General features: G+C 38.7%; 1 protein-coding gene across 9 annotated transcripts in view; it reads left to right on the top strand.

Annotated features, from left to right (window-relative positions):
- The window catches only part of LOC131685069 (adenylate cyclase type 3), a 145,020-nt gene that overhangs the window by 91,991 nt on the left and 29,776 nt on the right, over window positions 1-23,253 (top strand). For all 9 annotated transcript variants that reach the window (XM_058968486.1, XM_058968484.1, XM_058968481.1 and 6 more), the window contains 7 exons: window positions 10,382-10,493; window positions 12,686-12,813; window positions 12,980-13,138; window positions 13,287-13,425; window positions 22,294-22,398; window positions 22,468-22,742; window positions 22,862-22,949. In XM_058968486.1, coding sequence (XP_058824469.1) covers window positions 10,382-10,493; window positions 12,686-12,813; window positions 12,980-13,138; window positions 13,287-13,425; window positions 22,294-22,398; window positions 22,468-22,742; window positions 22,862-22,949 — 1,006 coding nt within the window. The remainder of the gene's footprint in view (window positions 1-10,381; window positions 10,494-12,685; window positions 12,814-12,979; window positions 13,139-13,286; window positions 13,426-22,293; window positions 22,399-22,467; window positions 22,743-22,861; window positions 22,950-23,253) is intronic.

Below are 23,253 nucleotides of genomic sequence, written 5' to 3'. Positions count from 1 at the left end.
AATAAAAGACGCAACCTTTTTATTTAGACCGATTTGCGTTTTGATCTACGCTCAATTTCTGGAGGACGTGAGGTTTGGCTGTTTCAAGAAAGTGGCTGGGCTCTGAACTATCCGACAAATCCTGATAAAATTCGGAGAAAATGAAGTCAAAGACTCATAGTTGTATGTATGTCGAAAAGACATTGCGATGTCGACATTTTTTGACTGGCCTGCCAATATGGAATTTAAGTGCAGGGCCGGCGGAACGCTTTTTTCTGAGTGGGTAGAAAGATTCGAAGTGATTTCTACCCGTAGTGACAAAAGTTCCGGCATGGTGTGTAAGTGAGAATGAAAATTTCTGGATAATAGCTGTGGGTTCTTTGGAAACATCCTTTGTTAATGGGCTGTATGACCGACGGCTCAGCGAAAATGTGTTTGTTGATCACTGACATTACAAATTTCCACATCTAAGCCCTAATTACTCCATTCTTCTAATTTTAGTTGCATTAATTTTCCGTTCGCTCCGATGAAACATTTGTTTGCGGGTACTGAAACCCGCATGATAGTGTTGACTAATGGGAAGGTATCTCCGACGGCTGATATCCTTTCTGGCTCAATGGAGGTCGATTTGAATATATCTCCGATGGCAAAAATAATGCCCACATAAGAGTTTATGCACTGGGCCGGAGTCCCAAGGGTTTCAAGTTCGAATCCTGCCTCTGGGGAGACTTTTTCACATAATTGATTTCGTTTAACTCACCATTTCGATCTGTTTTTCCATTGGATACCACCAAAAAAAATCTAAAATATGCCGGTAAGTCTCTTTTTGATATAAATATTATACTCATCTAATACAACCGACCTCTGGATAGTGTACTTTCGAACCGAAGATAAATTATTTAACATCATCGATATATTGCGTGATCAAACTAAATAACACTAGGCCGTATACAAAGAAGCATTTTGTTTACGTACCCGCCTGGGAAGTAGAGATTGATGGTGTAGTCTCCAACAAGGGCCTTTTTTACGAAGTACGGGGTTAAATTCTTCCAGAACCCTTTGCTTTAGTCAGTGAAAATTCTGGTTTGCAAGAAATTACATTCAGAAAAAAATGAGGAGTATGAGAAAACAACTTATTTTCAATCAGCCTCATTCCGAGCCTTTCACCGGTTTAGCTCCTCCAAATTTTGTTCTTTTGAACGGGGCTCACCGTCATTGTAAACAATTGTGCCATACAGCTCCATACTAGCTTTGTAGAAATAAGGCACGATAGAAAATGCGGAGAAAGTCATGAAAAATTTTCCTGCTGTGAGGAGACTCCGCATGAACTCTCGACATATCCTGCATATAAATTATGCGGTCAATAATTGAAGCATTCTTTTCAGGAACGCCCCGAGAAAATGCTAAGGAAAGCTACGCCACTGGCCACGACTAATTTCTACGCTCCCTTTTTCGCTATAGAGCGAGGGTCTGATAGTACCATTGAGGGAACATCTTCTGATGAGCTTATACATTTCCGGAACGTGAAACATCATTTCTTCTCCTCCTGAGAGTGTCCCTTGACAGGTTCTGTTACAAAACCGAAGTAAGTGGCTCTTGGTCTCGGAAATCTTAGAAACTTCCAGGGACTTCCATATGGAACATTGAAAATCCCAAGTGTCCCTTCAGACGTAGATCTTTCACGCCCGGGGCCGAGAAAACATTATGGAGGAGTGTTTTTGGAGATCAACATGCGAAATTATTTCAATCGAATTAACCTTTGCTCGGTAGCAGGTATTAAAGTTGTCGCTTCTAAGTCCGAATTGCAAGCAGACTTATCGACATTGTTTCCATATATATCGTCCCTCAGATTGTAACTCACACGGTATGCCATGAGATTGTCTTAACGATGATAACCGATCTATCATACTGCATGATATTCGCGACAATTTCAATCTTGAATACGATGGAAATGACACGAATTGCTACTCCATCACTGCGGCTAAATGTGTTAGATTTATCGTTGAACTCTACCTCAATTAGTGTGTCACAAAATCAGACGAAACGAGTACTCGGCACGAACAACAGTGGACGGTCTCCCACTCCGTGGTGAACACAGAGTGCTCAGAATTGTAGGCGAAAAGATCGAAAATGCCGTTAGAAACGCAAATGAAAAACTGAATGAAAGCTAAAAACGCGGTGATTGGCACCGGTTTGTCGACGAATTAACGAGATAAACCATGTTTCGTCTGGTGGCTAGGCCTTACATTGTATTCGATTCAACCTTCGATCGGAGTACACGGAACCAAGAATCCTTTTTCGGCGACAACAACATTCCATCTAGACGTTCAAACAGTAGACTTTCGCATTGAAATAATAATGCTGTATAAAACTGATGGCTTTTTATTTACCTATCAACGACCGTGTCCACATCGTTACAGTTCCAAGCAGGCTCTTCGTTCGATGTAGCATTAAAACACCTTCTTGTATTTTTTGGGAACAAGGAAGTTCCTGAGTGCTTTATCTGAAAAGTCATGCCAGATTACCTTATTTTGAATTCTTTCACATTGCTCCATTCTGGGTAATGAGAGTACGTACACATAGGCATTAGAAGGTGATATTTACGAAAGATCGCTTAGCTTCATCGAGTTTTTCAAAATTTCTTGTAAGAGGACGCATTGGGAAATTTTGTGGAACAATGGAAGTGTAGGAATTCCAAAGGGATCAAAAAGCCTTGGTTCAAGAGAATGGACAAGAGTAGTGACTTTATTCGGGTGATATCTCGGGTAATGTCCAGTCATAATACATTGACTGAGCATGTATTGTATTGAATGAGCATGTATTGATGTATTGCGGTCGTGGAGAACGGTATCTGCACTTATGGTGACGGTTATAGCGACATTAAACATGTGGTGTGGTCGTGCGCCTAGTGCGCCAGCGCCAGATCGCCGTTAAACGAATCTCTTCGGCCTCATTCTAGCCCGAGATATGCTGGCTGTCCTAGATCTCACTATATGTCTCACATATACATATTTTGAAACACGATTGATATCCAAATATAGTCATCTCTACCCATTTGGTTGATATACTAACAGCTACCTGGAAATCTGGTTCCAAAAGAGTTCCCAGCGGATCCACGACTCATGATGCCCTGACAGTGATCTTCCGTTTGCCAAAAAGCTACAAGTTTAATTTTTGTCTTTTCCCTTGTTGGAATCAATCCCTCTTGTATATATATATATATATATATATATATATATATATATATATATATATATATATATATATATATATATATATATATATATATATATATATATATATATATATATATATATATATATATATATATATATATATATATATATATATATATATATATATATATATATATATATATATATATATATATATATATATATATATATATATATATATATATATATATATATATATATATATATATATATATATATATATATATATATATATATATATATATATATATATATATATATATATATATATATATATATATATATATATATATATATATATATATATATATATATCTTTTGCCTTCCAAGAGTGTTTCCCCTTATTTCAATTATTAATCAAATAATAATTCTTGTTAAAAAATAAATTGTACATCTAATCTTTAAAAATATTTCTAACAGCATCCTTTAGTCTGAATAAAATTGCAATATATTTTTTTAGATTGCTTTCTTTGTTTTAAGATGTAGATGTGTCAAAATGTATTGTATTATAAAAAAAATCCAAATTTCCAACAAATCCTAATTATTATCCCATATTTTCAAGAAATATAAAATGTAAAGAAATTTAAAATGCATCTCAATAAAAAATAAAATTGTTCACACAAAAAAATAATGAAATTTAAGCGACATGTAAATCAATACGCATGTAAATATACACAGATTGAATCATAACCTTGACTGAAAATTACGTTAAAATCATTGTACTCAATTGGAGCATCAAAAAGCATACAATTTTACACTTTCATTCGTATAATATTACATGTCATTCATTTTACAGCAATATGCGTGTAAAAATACATTGAAGTGCGTTTAATGAAAGTGTAATTTTCAATCCACGTGTAAAATTATAGTAAAATTCGTTGAAGAAAGCACGACAAGTCGTGTGGATTTGTGGTGGAACTTAGTTTTACATTTATATTCATGCTCCAAATATGTGCATGAAAATAAATTTAAAATCACAAAATATTTTTTTCTGTGTTGTACATCAAGAATTTTAGAAGCATACATTTTGTGTGCGAGATGCATAGGTGATTAATTTCAAGTTTTGGTTTATTCGAAACTTCCGAGTGGGTATGTCCCCTCTCGGTTATTTTCGAGTGGGTAGTACTACCCACGTATTCCGCCGGCCCTGTTTAAGTGCAATCCAAATCAACGAAATAGTGTCTCTATACTAATGAGATGAATAAGGGCCCGTCTACTCTATGTGCCCTTCATGCACAGATTTGGTTTAAACCAATTTGTATTTGACAATTCCGGTGCAAATCTAGCATGATAAACGAATGGTTTATAGCTCATACACCGATATGATTCACAACCCAGCCATAACTTTTGGAAACGTCAAAAACAACAAGACTTACAATCTCAATACGACATATAGAAATATTGGATTGAAAAATAGAATGAGCACACTCTACAGATGTGCATAACACTCGCCTATCCAGGATAAATTCAGCCATTTGGATACAACCAATCAAATAAACGATCAATTGTCAATACAATGGCTGCAGCTGGCACACACAATAGGACTATTCGCTTCTATATTAGGACAAAAACCGACTCATGACAGTATACAAATTTACACAGATGACGATACTGGTCAATCAAAAAAAAAAAGTTTCGATGGTTCACAACCCAGCCCTCTCCCCTAGGGTGTAATAAAAAAGTACAATTTATCGAATTATGGGAGCAATCATGTAAATCAAATACTAATTTTGAGGCCAAAAATGTAAAATGTTGTAGTTATCTATGATGCCGATAATCACCACTTTGCCTTCCCGGCGCGGTAGCCTTAACAATTCTTGTCCGAAATATCATTGTAGATATTTTTTCCTACAAAATGGGTCCCACTATGCTGCGAGCTAATCCAACACAGCAATATGTCGAATACTTTATTTGATCATGCTCGCTTAGTTACGTTTTTTTCGCACTGTTAGTAGTACGATCCTGCATCATGCTATTGTTTTGATGTTGAATTCAATACAAAACATTTTATTTAGTACAATGCAATTGAAATGTATGGAATTTATCATCCAAATTTTATGCACACAATTCTAAGGATCTCTCTGTCATTTAGCAAGCTCCCGTAATTTGTAGGACATTCTTGAAACTCGAAGGACGCCTGCAGCGATTGTATGATACCTTCATATATGATAGATGTTCATGAGGCATTTATCGCGTATCTAAAGTTTTGAATACTTTGTTGGAGTTTTCAGAGCTGCTCTGAGTGTGCACGTTCTATCGAGGCAAAATGTACGTACTATCGAGGGTACATACTATCAAGGTATACCGTGGGGCGTGGTCGTTCCACGGAATAGGTTGATGGCACGAAGAAGAAGAAGAAGCGTCGCAGGTAGCTGGACGCATTTATGAATGACACGTCGTCTTCTGAATAGCGACCAGTACTCGCTGCTGTCAGATGAAAACGAAAGTAGCGAGATCATCATAGAACGGGTTCCTCCACTATTACGCCAGTAAAATACATCGCCAAGCTCAGGGCTGAGTTTGAGAAACAAGAGCATAAAGCGTTCAGGATTGATGTAGTACGCTAACATTGGGACATTGCTCAAGACAAGGGTGTGAAATGCTACAGTCTCGAGTTACCGTCGTTAACTGTCTGTGATTGTGTACTGATCACGTTTAAAGTCTAGCTGAGGCAGATTTCTAGGATACATTAAAAACTTCACGTCGAAATACGAAGCAATGAAATCCATTACGAAAGAAACTTGGAGAATTCCCTGTCCCGGCGGCGTTCGTGTTGCTTGCCAAACCCATCCCTTCCTATCTATTTTTTAAGCCCAAATAGTAAAACATTAACTGTAACCAAATAACGCTGTGCATCTACCTTGATCAGATTACTACTTACCAGAACTGTAACCAGGTGGCACATTATGAGTTCCATGCGCCACATGTATCTCAAAATGAACTGGTAGTACCAACAGAGGGATTCCATGAGAAACCGGCCGACCGCAAAATATGACCATCGTCGATTCGAACGAAACTTTGCAAGTGTGTTCACTGTATGAATCTCCATGATATTCTCTGGCAATTGGAACATTTTGATACAAGAGCAATTTTTCAAAAGGGCGTAAACGTTTCTACGTGTATGAATTCATTTTTTGGTCGATTACTGTATTTTATACAGCAAAACTCTCTGAGAACAAGTTACAGGGAATGAATACTTCTGTATGTCAAAAATATACACTGAAAAAAATGTTGTGTTATTTTTCAAAAAAACAAAAATTTATGATAAAAATTTAAATGGCGAAAAAACCCATTTTTTAAATTTTTTATATTTTGTTACCAAAAACCTAAAGAGAAAAGAAACATTTTGAATGTGATTGCATGATGGAGAAAAAATCGGCAAAAAAGTTTTTCTAACAATAACTTCGTACATGTTTTTAAATTTCATATTAATTGACATACAAAATTGTAATTTTATTACAGAATATAATTCTAAGCACCATTTAAAATCAAAATGCATTTAACAAAAATCTTCCAAAATGCGATAGTTTTCGAGATATTTGAAGTTTTGCTCCTTCAAAACAATTAATTCGTGTAATTATGCTCTTTTTAAAAGTTATTCGCGTAACCCCATCATAAAATGTGAAAAATTTAATGTTAATCGTTTTAAAGACGTAAAAGCAACTTTTTAGTGTATTTGGATCATGGAGAAGCTTTCAATAAAAAAGTTTTCCTAACAACAACTTTTGACATATTTTTTATAATTCTTACTATTTGCAGTCAAAAATACAATTTTCTTTTTGAATATGATTCTAAACGCCATTCTAAATCGAAATGCTCTTAACAAAAATTTTCTAAAATGTAGCAGTTCTCGAGATATTTTAACTTTTGTTTTAACAACACAATTATTTTGTTTTATTACGACCTTTTCATAATTTAGTCGCATTTTTCCATCAAAAATAATAGGTTTTTCAAAAGGTCCGTAAACTTTCCTGCAACTTCTCTTTGACATGAAGGCGATATTGTAAACCATTTGAAAGTTACATGAAAGCAACCAAAATATATTTCAACCATAGGGTTTGATGAATAAACTATATAGTTGAATCATATTTTGGTTGTTTTCGTGTAACTTTCAAATGTTTCACAATATCACCTAGATGTCAAAGAGAAAGATGCAGGAAAGTTTACGGACCTTTTGAAAAACCTATTATAGTTGATGGAGAAACGAAAGGTCGTAATAAAACAAAATAATTGTGTTGTTAAAACAAAAGTTAAAATATTTCGAGAACTACTACATTTTAGAAAATTTTTGTTAAGAGCATTTCGATTTAAAATGGCGTTTAGAATCATATTCAAAAAGAAAATTGTATTTTTGACTGCAAATAGTAAGAATTATAAAAATATGTCAAAAGTTGTTGTTAGGAAAACTTTTTTATTGAAAGCTTCTCCATGATCCAATTACACTAAAAAAGTTACTTTTACGACTTTAAAACGAGAAACATTAAATTTTTGACATTTTATGATGAGTAACGCGAATAACTTTTGAAAAGAGCATAATTACACGAATTAATTGTTTTTGAAGGAGCAACATTTCAAATATCTCGAAATCTATCGCATTTTGGAAGATTTTTAGTAAATGAATTTTGATTTTATATGGTGCTTAGAATTATATTCTGTAATAAAATTACAATTTTATATGTCAATTAGTATGAAATTTAAAAACATGTACGAAGTTATTGTTAGAATTTTTTTTACCGGTTTTTTCTCCATCATGCAATCACATTCAAAATGTTTCTTTTCTCTTTAGGTTTTTGGTAACAAAATATAAAAAATTTTAAAAAATGGGTTTTTTCGCAATTTAAATTTTTATCATAAATTTTTGTTTTTTTGAAAAATGACAACATTTTTTTCAGTGTATATTTTTTCAGACAGAAATATTCATTCCCTGTAACTCGTTCTTAGATAGTTTTGCTGTATAAAATATAGTAATCGAACAAATTTTTTTTTTGAAATTCATAGATGTAGAAACGTTTACGCCCTTTTGAAAAGTTGCTCTTGATTCAAAATAATCTTATTACCTGTGGAAAATATTTAGTCTTCCATGACGGTGAAACGTGCAAAGTTTCATCGGAATCTAAGATGGTCGGTCAAAATTTTAATGATTTTCGAACGGATCTTCGTGGAATTCCTCAACAGCGAAGCAACAATTATTGTGGTATGATTATAAAAGGACAGAGAGTAACTGTGCTGAACTACCCTATATTACCATCGGAACTTGGATGGAAGGACTAACTACAACATGTGTGAAAGAAGGGTGGTTGACACAAAAAAGGATGAGAAATACTGAGAACATAGAATACTATTTGTGAGTACAGATACATCGCCTGAAGGTATGCTGTTATGATTACAACTTGTTTACCTTGTCCGTGAAATGTTAGTATTTTGCCAATGAAACTCCGAGAAAGTGCTTCTGCTAAAAGTAACTGGAACGGTTTCCATTTCCAATATGTTTGTTTATATTATGTTCTATGAAACCGGAAACATTCAATAGCATGTAATAAAGCGATCAATTCCACTCTTATTATTATACGAAAGGTATATAAATCGCAGGATGTATTTAAGGTCCATGAATTAAGGTTGGACAGAGAAAGGGTAAAATTCGCAAACGAAAGTTTTATTCCACACCGTATGTCAGATCTTCATAAAAATCAATCAGCAGTACTGTAACAACATTCTACATACGCTGATTGATTTTTATGAAGATCTGACATACGGTGTGGAAAAAAACTGCTTTTTTCGTTTGCGGATTTTGCGCATTCTCTGTCCAACCTTAAGAGAATGTAATGTAATGGGCCTATCTTTGGTAATATTAACGAGATTACCCCACTATTTGAGCCAATGCGTCGAACGAAGATGGCAGAAGATAATCTAACCAACGACTTCAAACAGTTGTGGTGACAATAAGAATAGTGCGAAAATAGGATGTACTGTATCGATTTTGTTGGCTTGTTTCGACAAATTTAAGGCTAAGAGAATCGAAAGCAATGAAATTGAAAGACGGATAGGTATGCTAGAGTAAATCAGCTATAAACTTAGAATGGAAAACTATGACTAGGCAGGCTCATATGGACATGATCGGAAGGAAATGTGAATTTCCTTTCGTTCATGTCCATATGAACCTGCCTAGTCCAATTTTTTCGTTCTAATTTTATAACTGATTCGCTCTAGAATAACTATATATTTCTTTATATTTCATTGCTTTCGTTTCCCTTAATATTAAATTTTCCGAAAATAGCCAATATAATCGATAGAGTAGAACCTTGCGGAAATTAAAACTTTGGAAGAAAATAGGATGTACGGGTCTAGTCTAACCATTAGTACATATAAGGTGCGGAAGCAACACCGCGAGGAAGATGAGTGAAATTCTCACAATTCGGTTGCTGTTTCCGGGAGAGACGGACAAATGAGACATTTCGGAATTTATCAAGGTCCTTACGAAGTATGCCAGTTCGAAAGAACTTCGTCTGTCTATCGAACCTGTAAAAAGTGAAAGATTTGTCCAGTCATTTATAGTGTGCTAATGGAAAAATTTTGCATGTAATACACGGTGTCACATTAGAAAATGGAATATAACGCTGACGCATGAACCACGAATTGTACAACTCGAATTATTACCGCTTTTCATTTAATTTTGATCAACGAAGCTGTGAAACGACATAAAATTCAACTTGTCAACAATAATGACATCAACATTTAGAAAAAGTGCCTTGTTTCTGATGTTCAAAATCTTGTTGGTCCTTTGTTGTACTAACTCATTTTTGATGTTCGTATATGTCAGGTTCAGAGCACCTAAATTCACACGATTTTTCCTAATTGTGTATTAAGCTAAATGCATTATTGATTATGCAGTAAAATGCACCAGTTTTGAAACGAGGCTCTTAGCCAATTTCAGCTGCTCCATTATCAAGCGAAGCAAGCATATACGAGTGCTCTGTCACTCTGCTAGGCGAACTTATAAAGTTTGTTTTTCCATTAAATAAAGTCATCAAACTAGTACCCCTATCTGTGTCGCTAGGAAGGAAAAGTGACAAAAGCTTTTTTATATAGAACCATAATTTATCCTTCCTTCGAGCAACAATTTTCAGAGTATAGATAACTAACCTTGCACTTGTGTTTCTATTTTACAGCATTCTGTATGCAGACATTGTCGGCTTCACCGCCATCTCGTCCACATATTCGGCGCAGGATTTGGTGAAAATTTTAAATGAACTTTTCGCGCGCTTCGATCGTCTAGCGGAGGTAAATTAAATATTATTTTAAGCCACGTTCCTTTCAGTTGATTTTGAAAAATTTTTAGATAATGAGACACATTATAAACAAGCGATTACCCCATCTCACCAAAGCAAAACATTATTGATAGTATATACAGTGATTTCGTTTTTACTTGGTGCTACAGACATTTATTTAATTACTTCCAAGCATTGCAATTCTCACTCACTTACCCGAAAAGGAGCTTATCCGATGTCCAACTTTTCCGGGATAAAATGAGTCACAAAATTCTCCGTCCGGCTTTGTGTGAGAAAATTTTTTCCGATAAAATTTAATTGATTATTCCCTTCTCACCGAAAGAAGATAATATTTTTTTATTTTCAAGGTAATAAACAAGTGTCAAAATAGACACTCCATTTCGAATAAAACCGACAGCGAAGTAGGATGGACTTGTTTTGTCAACTTTTTGATGAGGATACCGTGATAAACTCATTACTTCATTCTCCGGCGTATTTATTTACCCGGAAAAGTTGTGTGTCGGGACTGATTTACTCATATGAGTGATAAACATTTACTGCAACGTTGACGCAAAACGCCGTACAGATTGTTGTTCTGATATACGTACTTTTGAGATATTTTTTTACTATTTGGCGACATTCAATTAGTTAGAGATTACTAAGTAACAGTGGCCACCCGGTGTTTTGGAGACAAACACCCACCGAAGATATGTTGAAAAATTTAATATGATTATGAAAAATGTGCCTATTGTTCTAAATTCTCTAAGTTCCTTTTGAAAAAGTTATCGTCTAAGAATATTTTAAAGGTTACTTATAGTGAAAATTGGTGACAGACCTTGACACTTACCGGTATGCCCGTTGAGTAGACTAGATCCAGCGCCGGAGCTAATTGGCTCACTAGACGAACATCGGTGCCGAGAGAAATCCTAACACCGCCCAAAAAATGGGTATCGTTATCGGGAGAAATTCCGCCACCGCGGAACACTCAGTCGGAGTATCGTTGTATCGTTTCCAATGGGATAGTAACTGAGCCATTAAATCTAGAGAAAATTTTCAATAGGACGTAAGTAACAATGAGAGATTCTCTTTGAGGTCTTTCTCTTCTGTTCATTACTCGGCCATTTCAACATTCACTACTCTACTCTTTGCATAACATTGTAGTAAAAACCGTCGGCTTTCGATATGTACTGGAAAATTAGTACAAAGTGTTGTAATGATGTCGTAATAAACGAAAGAGAAAGTAAACAAAGAGAGGCTCTCAATGTTACTTACGTCCTATTGAAAATTTTCTCTAGAAATAGTGGTATTCATACACCTAAGAACTTTGTAAGCTTAAACTTAATTTTCAGCTTCACGAAATTCTCTTTGTTTATGCGAAAATACGCACAATTTATGGCTTCTGCGACTCACTCATTCAAGAATTAGATCACCACGGCAGGAAAAAATATTAAGTGTGTTTATTGGTTTTTTTGACAAGGCGTACAATACAAAAGTAACTATGTTCTCGTTCGCTTCGCTCTGGTTCGGGCAAAAACAGCATACTGGATAACGTGACCATAGTATTGAGTGGTTGTAAATAGCAATCTTCTTCAACAATATCTCATCAATTTGTTCAAACGAGATACAAGTTTGTTAAAAGTCGTAAAAATAAAAAAAAATTCTCCAATTTTTTTTTGAAAAATTTCTGGGAGGGAGGCTTTTGTCCCCTAGCCCCTTTCTGAGTTGATCGCTAGTTGCTAATTAGCTCACGAAAACGGGAATCGGGAATCCGTCATCGAGGAACTTTCCATCGTATTAGGGTAGAGTCACCAGCAAGGACAAACCGAGTTGATCGTGACAAAGCTGGGAGCTAAACGGCTCACATACGCAGGGGGATTAAGAAACCCAGCTAGGAAAGCAAGCCTGAATGGATGGATAGAACGAGGAATTTAATGGCTCAAGGGAGGCTTCGGGCTAATTGAGGCAAATTCGAGAGAAAAACGATGAGGTGCAAAGAGCATAATCAGCTTTCTCACGAAGTAAAACTTTGATGCCATCCTATGGGGACAGCAAACAGCGGTACAAGAAGAGAGTCTCGTGATTCATGTACCCTGTTCGCACTCCGACACACGAATAGTCCAGCCGGTGTAGCTTGTATAAAAATACGCACTCTCGCACACACACACATGGTAACTTGATCGTTAAAATTCGTCTACTTATTTGCAGAAATACCAGCAACTAAGGATAAAAATTCTGGGCGACTGCTACTACTGTATCAGTGGCGCCCCCGTGGAACGTCCGGACCACGCCGTTCTCTGCGTTCACATGGGACTGTCCATGGTGAAAGCCATCAAGTGAGTATAATTGGATTTGTTTTTAGCCCGGGGGCAACACCACCACCGAAAGATATCATAGAATCCACACGGGCAGCGACCGGCGCGTGGGAGGCACCGATTGCTGTTAATTAGAAGCTATACACAGCATGGCAACCAATTCTTTTTCTTCCACTTTTTCAACCAGATATGTTCAACAGAAGACCAACTCTCCGGTCGATATGCGGGTGGGAATCCACACGGGAGCCGTTCTGGCGGGGATCCTCGGTCAGCGCCAGTGGCAGTTTGATGTATATTCGAAGGATGTCGAGCTGGCCAATAAGATGGAGTCGAGCGGGAAGGCTGGGTAGGTATTTAATGAGCTCGGTAAAAAACAAAATTAAGGCATTATAAAGCTAAAGCCGCTTTCATTCCACCTGTGAACCTTTTTCTCTTCCAATTCTCATTAACTCGTTCATTGTGGGGCAACGCGCGATGCTGGATATTTCGTCTAGTCGAGTTCACCTGTCTGAGAAAACCTTGAGCTTCCTGAACGGAGAGTTTGAGGTGGAGGCGGCCTACGGTGAGAAACGAGAGGAAGCACTGCGGATAGCGGGTCTCAAGACCTATTTCATCTCCAAGGTAGTGAAACCGGTAAGTTGAACTTATATATTTTTAGATTCACATCGCTTATGTAAACTGTTCAGTACTTAAGAGCCTGATGGTTGCCGATAGGGTTTTATACAGTTCACGCCATCTTGACGGTGCCAATAAGATTGCTAGGGATGTCATGATGGTTGCTTTTTTAATATGTGTTATAGAAAATAGTTTTTGTGATGTCAAGACGATTGCAATAGAAAAATAATCGATTCGAAGCATCAACGTTTAGCACATTTTCATCAGATTTCGTCTAATCAGTTCGATAAGGTTAAAAGTAATAAGGACACTCCATCACCATCAGTGATTGAGAAACGATTAAATTACTTATCTGCGTTACCCATTCTCGTGCCTGGAAGTTTCCTCCATTTGATACTTAATTCAGCGCACAGATTGATTAAATCCCGAAAAACAGTAGAAAACCCAATTTCAACACCAGAGGCTGTGGAAAGGTGTTTAGAAAGCTTTATTGGATCTACAGCTAACGTTATCAAATCAAGTGCTTGCAATCTGGTACGATAGAATAAACGAGACACAAGGGTAACCGTTGCGGTTGATACAGCTTAATCTATTCTAGCGATTTCTGAATGTTCTATTAACCATGTAGCATGATGATTTCTTCTTTAGGGTTTTCGGAACATAAGTAGAATGCCTGTAATTACATGCCAATAGTATATAAATGTGTTTTCATGAAAAATGTGTTTCAATCAAAAATAAATCTAATTCTGATTAAGCATTATTGGTGTTATTTTCAGTCTCGGTCCTGAAAAATAAATCTGAGGGTTGGATTACTTTGATTCTAGAAGATTTTATGAACAACTAACCAAACTCAATTTTATGCATAACTAACCAGGTTTATGAAAAATGACTCTCTTGTGGCCAGGAATCATAAGCTCGATGCAATTTGTGCATGAAAGGCAAACGCTGCAAACTTTCAAATATGATATGAATGCTGTTTCTGGTAAACTTGACTAGGTATACCTCGGTGAAGTGCAATCATAAAGAACGGCAGATTTTATTGGATAAAACACGTACCCGCAAGCTGTATTTATCTTTGAATCGTATGGTTACACGATGGAGCCAGCTGATTTTCGTAGCCAGTATGTTTACTGTTCTTTACTGCCCCAGATACATATTTAATGTTGATGAGGGAGTCAGTTCATAACATATTTGATTGCTCTAACATTGCAGTTGAACCGTTTTCATGCCATGTTTTGCAAAATTGTGTGCATTGTTTTTCGAATTTCGAATAACAAACTAGTTTTTCCAGAGCGAACATAATAATGTAAAAATTCAACTTTCGTTATAGCGACTTTTATTAGAATTTCAACAATGATAAAAGAAAGTTGAATATTATTTAAATTTATTTCTCTATAAGCGAAAATTATTAACAGGTCGCAATCGGTCCCACTAATGAGATCTAAATCTAAAGACTCTTTAACAATCATAAACATAACGGTAAGATAACGAGACAACTAGAAGTCAAACAAGTGCGTCACACGATTAACCCTAAAGCGTTGCACTTGCAATTTCCACCTTAGAACGTCGCACCGGGGTACAAACGTACCCCACGCGTTTGATCACAATTTTCGCAGGTAAAAATGCAAACAAAAGAAATTTATAACACCTACATCATATTCTTCGTTTTTTAATTGCAAAAACAGCAGTGTAAGTGAAAAGACGGAATTTATTAAATCAATGATGCATAAATTGGTTTGAACAATTAAAAAGTGAAAAAAATCGCGGTTTTGACTTTTTTCACAAAAATTACTATAATTTTGCGAATTTTCAACCGATTTGAAAAAAATCAAATGATTCTAAAAGTTGAAAGAATGGTCCAGAAACGGTATAAAATGGAAATTCGATATTTTTGAAAAAGTGCAATTATTTGTAAAAGGGAATGTTTAAAAATCGGGGTTTGGAAAATACCACGAAATGGGGTGGAAATAGAAAGGAAAAAAATATTTCTGACCAGTAATACATGGGTATCAGGAATCAGAATATATTGGCTCAAATGGCACGTTCCCCGTACATAGTCGGGGATTTGTGCCTCCTGATTCTGATTCTGAATACATGGGTAACACGCAACGTTATTTTTACTGCAGTTACTGTGCGCAAATTATACTGCGAGCCATTGTTTTGAAAAACTATAAAAATAAACAATAAAAATCAGCAAAAATGAGAACGATTTTTTTCTACTTCAAAATTAAATTAAATTAATTGAATAAATTATTAAAAATGATTATATAATACTAATTGTTACTTACGTAGTAAAACAACCAGTATTTAAACTGGGATTGTGACGAGTTACATTTCCACTGACAGCACGAAACCTGACGAAACACTAACGGCAACCGTACACTGGGGTACAAATGTACCCCACGCCAATTTTGACACTTGCTTTCACGAAGGCTATAGCACACTGGCTATACCACCTTCTCCTACTCTTAGTAGGAACTCTAAATTGAATTATGGCTAGGGTCCCAGGTCAGTAAATGGCGAATTCTCGTCTTCACACGGCTCCAAAGAAAGCGTGGGGTACATTTGTACCCCAGTGCAAGGTTCTAGGGTTAAAATTACATTGTAATCCCATAACGACCGCATTCTGTTAATCGTGCTGACAACAAATCGACAACTAGAGCTCTTGCAGTATTTCATCGTTTTTTAAGAGTATCGAGTTGAGTAAATTGACGGCGACACTTAGATTCACGCAAAGGATCGCGCCAAGAAATCTGTCTCAAAGCAAATCGTAAATATTAGTAGCAGTAGAGACTTTTCAGGCAGGATGTACCCGTGAATGATTTGACAGAACAGAAACTGCACCACAGGTTTCGCAATGCTCGATCAATGACACATAGACTCGTTGCAAAGGATCGTGACGTAAGCACTATAAATTTCATATCGTCCAAAGTTGGAATCAAACCTGAGCTCAAGGCGCGAGCTCTATCTGCTTCAGCATGGCCAAAAGGAATTATTTACCGCGAATTCAAGAACAATCGCTCCGCTTCAGCTGGAAATTTTTGGAAAACCCTCTCCCCGCAGCCAGATCAGCCGCCAGTTCAGGCCGATACTCGTCAGCCTGCTTCACCATCATCAGTTCAATCAGCTGTGACGGAATAATTCAACCACCATCAGGACGCACGTCACTAAGCATTATGGAAGCCCCTCGTCCTTCCAAATCAGCTCAGCAACTCGTCACGCAGCATTTACATATCCGTTCCAGTTCTGATTTCGGTGATGGATTGGGGGTCTTCCAGAATTCCGGATTCTTTTAGGTACGATTAATCTACAAAACAGCTCTGTTGATGTAATACACGCTCGCGGCGGTATTGTGTCACTATTGCAGAGACTGCACAAACAAATTCACGATGCCCTGCCATCACCGGGACGCCTATTATACCGTATTACGGAAGCCCCGAGCGCTCCAGTCGTGCTACCAGCCGGCGACTAGCTCAGTCGTCCCGGCCCTGCGTTCGGAGGTCGTGAGGGGGTCTTCCGAACTCACTTCTCAGGCTAGTATTTTGCATAAAATGACGATCCGCTTGGTTTCTAGCATGCGATCGGGTACATTACGTCCTTGCAATATGTCGAGACGCTTGGCACGTGGCGCTGACGGTTTACAGTTGTACAACCAAAATGTCAGAGGGCTAAGGACGAAAATCGAGGACATGTACTTTGCTGCTGTCGACGGCGACTACGATATTTACGTTCTGAAACTGAGCTTGATGATTATATTACATCGATGCAGCTCTTCGGGGATTCTTATGCGGTTTATCAAGCGAATCGAAGCACACATAACAGCGTCTATGGTCGGGGCTGGGGAGTTTGGATCGCTGTTTCTTCCGAACTCGCCTCCTGTGAATTTGGTGTGGATAGTTCATCAGGCATTGAAACTGTTTGGACGAAGATTACTACGCAGACGAAGAACAACTTTATTGGAGCTGTTTACATTCCTGATTATTTTTTGTATATGCAATATATGTATGTATGGAAACATGTTTTTGGAGAGCAGAAACAAATTTTCAAAAACAACCTGAGCAAGAAAAAAATGTACAAAAACCAACAACTCAGGGAACGGGTTTGAGTAGCCACTCGACCCGCTAATACTACTACTCTTGCACGCAACCTGATTCCTCTCCGGCATTATCTTACGGTATTACTTCGGCACAACGTGACAATTTCTGTATGATATTAGGAAAGCTAACTGTGGATCTATAATTAGTGCTCTAGCCCTGCGAGGACAATCTTGGCGGCAAACTTCAGACTGTCTAGTTTACTGAGCCCTTCGGCCCTTGTTCCATTTAATATCACTTCTTCGTTGAGTTTCCGACTTGTTCGCGAGCTACTCGGTCTAATTCCCATCAATGGGTCTAGCCTACTCCGATGAAGAGTTCTCCAGTGAGAGAAGTTCGAAAGCGAGCCAACCAGCCAGGTGTCGAGGTCACTTCGGCGACTCCGATGGAGTAGGGCGTCCAATTTACTGGAGCCTCGGCGCAACTGGTGGTGTCTCGTCGCGGTCTACTCAGTCTATTGCCCGGTGGTGAATCTGACTGTACACTGACACAGAGTTCCCCGGCGAAAGAATTTCTCCCGATACCGATTCTTCTTTGGTTTCAGTACCGAAACTTCTTGAGCTCTTTGGCTCCGTGTCCGATGCCATTTAGCACCGCAACTTCTTTAAGCCCTTTATTTTCCTTCTTATGCCATTTAGCACTACTGACGATGGACCTGACTTACTACGACGGAGAGTTCCCCGGCGAGAGAAGTTCTCCCGAAACCGAGCCAATCAGCTAGGTACCGAGGTCAGTTCGGCTATTCCGATGAAGCAGAGCGTCCAGTTCACTAGTGCCCCGATGACCCGCAACTGGTGGTGTCTCACCGCGGTCTACTCAGTCTAGTCCCCGACGAAAGAGTACCCTGCCAACACCGATTCTTCTTTGGTTTTCGCTATATTTCTATCGGAATAAACGGTGAGGTGCCGTGGTTGGTTTGGCGATTCCGGATGGAGCGTGGCGTCCGGTTCGCTGGTCTTTCGTCAACCCATGCTCGATGCTCTGTTGCAGTCTACACGACTAGTCCTCAGCGGTGGATCAAGCTTATTCCCTGGCGGTGATTGCTCTCCCGAAACCGTTGCTCGACGTTCATCACGCCGTTTCCACTGTAAGCCGGTCATGATCTACATCATAACTCTGTTGACTGCGTTCCACGTCTTTACATTGCTTGTAGGCTACATTATCCGGGTTGATGCACGGTCCTGCCATTTTAAGTAACTCCCTGCACGTCGCTTCAAATCTCGGTCGTTCGATGTTCTCACATTCCGGGCACAATGATGACGTTGCGTACTCGAACCGATGAAGATACTTCTTGAAGCAGCCGTGGCCCGACAGGAGCTGTTTCAGATGGAAGGTCATCTCTCCGCGCTTTCTATTGGCCAACGTCGACAGGTTTGGGATGAGCCGGTAGGTCCACTTCCCTTTCTCCGTATTGTTCCACTCCTGCTACCACGGCACCATCGAATCTATTCTCACCATCTTCCTCACGTTTCTTACGTTTCATTGGAACCCTATATCGCAGTATCGACGAAGAAACACTAGATATCAGACCGACTTTTCGCAGGTGTAATCAACGTGGTTGTTAAAGCTCAACCGGTCGTCGATTTTCACTCCCAATTGCTTCAGTGCACACTTCGATGTAATCACGTGCCCTTCGGCGGTGATCTGTATCCACTGAACCGCTTTGCAGTTGCTGACCAACAACACTTCCATTTTGTGGTCAGCTATTTGCAGCATGACCCGTTCATCAACATCTCGATTGCGTCTATTGTCTCCGTCACCGACACCTCCACCTCTCCAAGTGTTACACTCATCACCGTCAGTGACACGTCGTCCGCGAAACGCACGATTTTCTTTTCATATCTTATATCTCGTTCCAAAGAGTTGGACCGAGAATGGAGCCCTGAAGAACGCCCGCTACGACTCACATCATCTAAACACTTCTACAGTAGCATCCTGAACATGTCCGGATATGACAGGATCGCAACTTTCAGCGCCACGTTTGGTATTCCATCCGGACCGGGGGCTTTCTTTGATTTTAGTCGCATCGACGCTTCTTTGAATTCGCCGTTAGTCGCTTGCCACTAGGTTGTGTTTGCTCCTTCTTCTTTGCCGTATGGTGTCGGTGGTCAGGTAGTTGGATAGTGCTTCGGGAAGAGACTCTCAACGATTATCTTTAGCTTACCCGGGCATAATCCGGCTGGTATCGACGGGGAATGCGATCTTTGTCATGAGGACTCAGTACGTGTTCCTCAGGGATTGGCGCCTGCTTCACAGCACAGCTACTTGTGGCAAACTGCTTGGTAAGCTTTTTAAAGCGTTCCTAGCTTCTCGAGACGTTGCTTACGGTCCTCTCTCACTCTCCGAGCATGCTCTCTGAGCCCGCCATCTGGCTCTAAGACAAGCAACGTGTAGCGTGCTGAGCTACTCATTTAAACAGTAAGCTGCACGCCGTCTCCTGCATGGTTCCAGTTTTCGTGGCATTGTAACGCCACAAGCCGTCACAATCCTTCTTATTAGATCAGCCGCAACAGCATACTTGATTCCGCTATTCGCCGAAGTGACTCAACAAAGAGATTCTGGTTAAAAACTTTCGTCCTCCACTTTAGCTTGCCGCTTATTCTTCTCCGTGCTGCAGCAGGGTTCCATTGGCAGATGCCGTAGTGAATCGCCTGGCGGTTGCTATGGGGATACTTCTCGCACACTCTCCAGTCCATGTTCGCCGTCAGTCAAGGACTACAGAATTTGGCGGAATTTCTCTAGGTACCGATGTCCGTTTCGTGAAGCAATAAGCTTCCATTTTTGTCACAATATCAGAAGCTATTAAGCTCCCAGTTTCGGCGCGATCCACTCGTTGTAGTTCTCGGCGGTAGACCTAGCCTCCACAACGAGCCGACCGGTATGCGTCGAGGTCAGTCATCCATTTTCACAACAAGGAAATCTAGAGAAAATTTTCAATAGGACGTAAGTAACATTGAGAGCCTCTCTTTGTTTACTTTCTCTTTCGTTTAGTACGACGTCATTACAACACTTTGCACTAATTTTCCAGTACATATCGAAAGCCGACGGTTTTTACTACAATATCATGCAAAAAGTAGAGTAGTAAATGTTGAAATGGCCGAGTAATGAACAGAAGAGAAAGACCTCAAAGAGAATCTCTCATTGTTACTTACGTCCTATTGAAAATTTTCTCTAGAAATATTCTCACAAGATAACTTTTGAAACTTTGAGATTTCCTTTTAAAATATTAGGTATATTTTTGTTGAAAATGTTCAATTTTTTCAAATTTCTTCAAAATATTTCGGAGGGGAAGGGGTGGTGCTTGCCCCAAATCCCCCCTACCCCCGCCGCTACGCCACTGGAATAATTCATTCGGCAGATAAAAAATTCCATCATGTGAGTGTGGCCTAAATAAGAGACGCTACCAACTAGGAATTCCGATGTCTCGGCGCATTACTTTAAATAGCTAGATATATTAAAATGTTGTGGTAAGAAGTTCAAGAATGCAGTTATATGAAACTACAATAATTCCCAAGCATTGAAAAAAGGTGGTGAGGTTGAATGACGTGAATAAATTGTAAACATTTTTCGACCAATCTCTTCATCACCATCACTATTTCTATTCTGTGAATCTGCGCTCATCAGAAAAATACAAGCTGCAATTTTGTTTACATTCAAAAAATTGTAAGTAGAACGAAAATTATCACACAATGAACAAATTGATTCCTCATTTTCTGCAACGAAGCAGTTTCGTGCATTGTAAGTAGTTTTACATTTTTTGTTGTTGTACCGGTCATATCACCTCAGATATTTTGGAATTAATTAAAATATTGGTTGTAAATCTGATGTGAAATGGCCCGTACGTTACATGAAAGTTATCGTCGATGACGAAACTATTTTTCGTGAATGAAGCGAAATAATTCGTTTTTTTACTAATTGTTTTATATAGTACGAATATTTTTGGATGGACCGAAACTAAGCCGTTTTGGCGTTTTATAAACGAAGGTTTTTTTCACACAAAATCATAACTAAATTGTGTGAATGGACGCAGATCTTCCCGCGAATTCTTGATGCTCTAATTTCATTAAAACTTAGCATTCCTGGGAAATCTGTCACTATTCTCGACAGACACTGCCAACCGAGAAGGTACCCTAAGTGCTATTTTCTGCGAACGTCGTTCAGAAAAATGCCACTCGCGCCACCCAATGCTGCTATGACCAACGTTCACCATTATAGTAGAGCCTTGCCACTACTTGCATACTAAGATTGCATTACCCAGGAAAAGACAACCGGGGCAAAAGACAGATAAGTGGCAAGCGAGGTGAAAAATATTTATCCAGCACATTCCTGCCAACCGAGCGGAGATACCAACTAATACTGTCTGCCACATCGGTTAGCCATGGGAACGGAAAGCCCGGAGAAGATGACGAAGAATGTAAAATAGTTGACAGTGGGATGTTGGGATGATTTTAGTTTTCCAGTTCATATTTGGCAAGACTGTTTATTTGCTATGGAATTAATTGACTAAATTCTTCTTTGATTGACATCGTCAAGATCGGCTATATACGCTTACTAAACCGAAATAGCAAATTATATTTGTACAAGTTAAAGCCCAGTCGTTGAATAGAACATCCCATTGTCTGACGCGATAATTCCACTAGTGTGAAGCTTTGTTAGCTATTCATGCTTAAGAACACACAAGCTAACAGTATAGCGGAGCTATTGGGCGGTCTAGGGTTTTATATTGTTTCTGCTTCATATTATCACTCTTATATTATCGCTTGTCCTTTTCTTCCCATCCACTCGTTGCCAGTTTTGCCCCGCCGAACACCGAATGAATGGATCCGCCGACCCCAAAGACATCGTCATAGAAGCCGATGGTCCTTCGGAAATATTTCGTGACGAGGAAGAAAGCAAAGTAAGTACGGGCGTCGACAACTGGGAATCATTATCGTCTTAATTGGTATTAATTTTTCCCTTGAGCTAGACTCCCGCCAGTGCAGAATCCAACACTACGCTGGACGATAAGTCGACGAACGATAGCGCAACCGAGGACTACAAGGTTCGACTGCGGAAGGAACTGGTTAGCCGCGATGGTCATCGAGAAATCTATAAGGATATCAACTGGCTGCTAAGGTTTAAGGACGACGAAATTGAACGGTCCTATGCACAGTACCGTCAGCCAAATAGTTCCGTCCCACTGTTGGCGGCACTAATTGTACAGTTTATTGGAATTGTGTTTTCCACATTGGTTCTTCCACGGTAAGTGTACTGACCAACATCAGTGGGTATAATTATTTTGCCAACCGCCAACCGCCATAGCTTCTCGCCTCAACCACATGTGTCAGAGTAATTTCCATTCCTATTCCGTTTTTTTGCAGAACGTCGCTCCATTTTGAAATCGTTGTACCATCACTAGTGATTATCGTCTTTCTAGTCTTCATCTCGGTGGCGGAAAGTTTTCCGGGGGTAAGTTTCAGTTAAATAAGAATATGTGTTTCAGTTTCGACATGGATAATTATACCTACTAAAAGGAGTTCAACAATTGTACGACAAAAAGTCATTGAACCGGATGCCTGGAATACTGATATATTTTATTTGAGACTTGTGACATTAGATATACACCATCAATCATAAAAATAAACAAGCTAGTTATTCCGACAATTATATCTGTTATTTGAATGCTTTCCGGTAACACAATTTGCTTGGTTGTCTGAATAGAGCGTTTTTAAACCATTCCCAATATTTCGGCTTATTCCATACGGCTGCAGGT

Source organism: Topomyia yanbarensis, chromosome 2, assembly GCF_030247195.1.
Source record: "Topomyia yanbarensis strain Yona2022 chromosome 2, ASM3024719v1, whole genome shotgun sequence".
Lineage (NCBI taxonomy): Eukaryota > Metazoa > Arthropoda > Insecta > Diptera > Culicidae > Topomyia > Topomyia yanbarensis.
The sequence above is the reverse complement of the archived record's forward strand: the minus strand, read 5'-3'. Positions and strand labels throughout refer to the sequence as shown.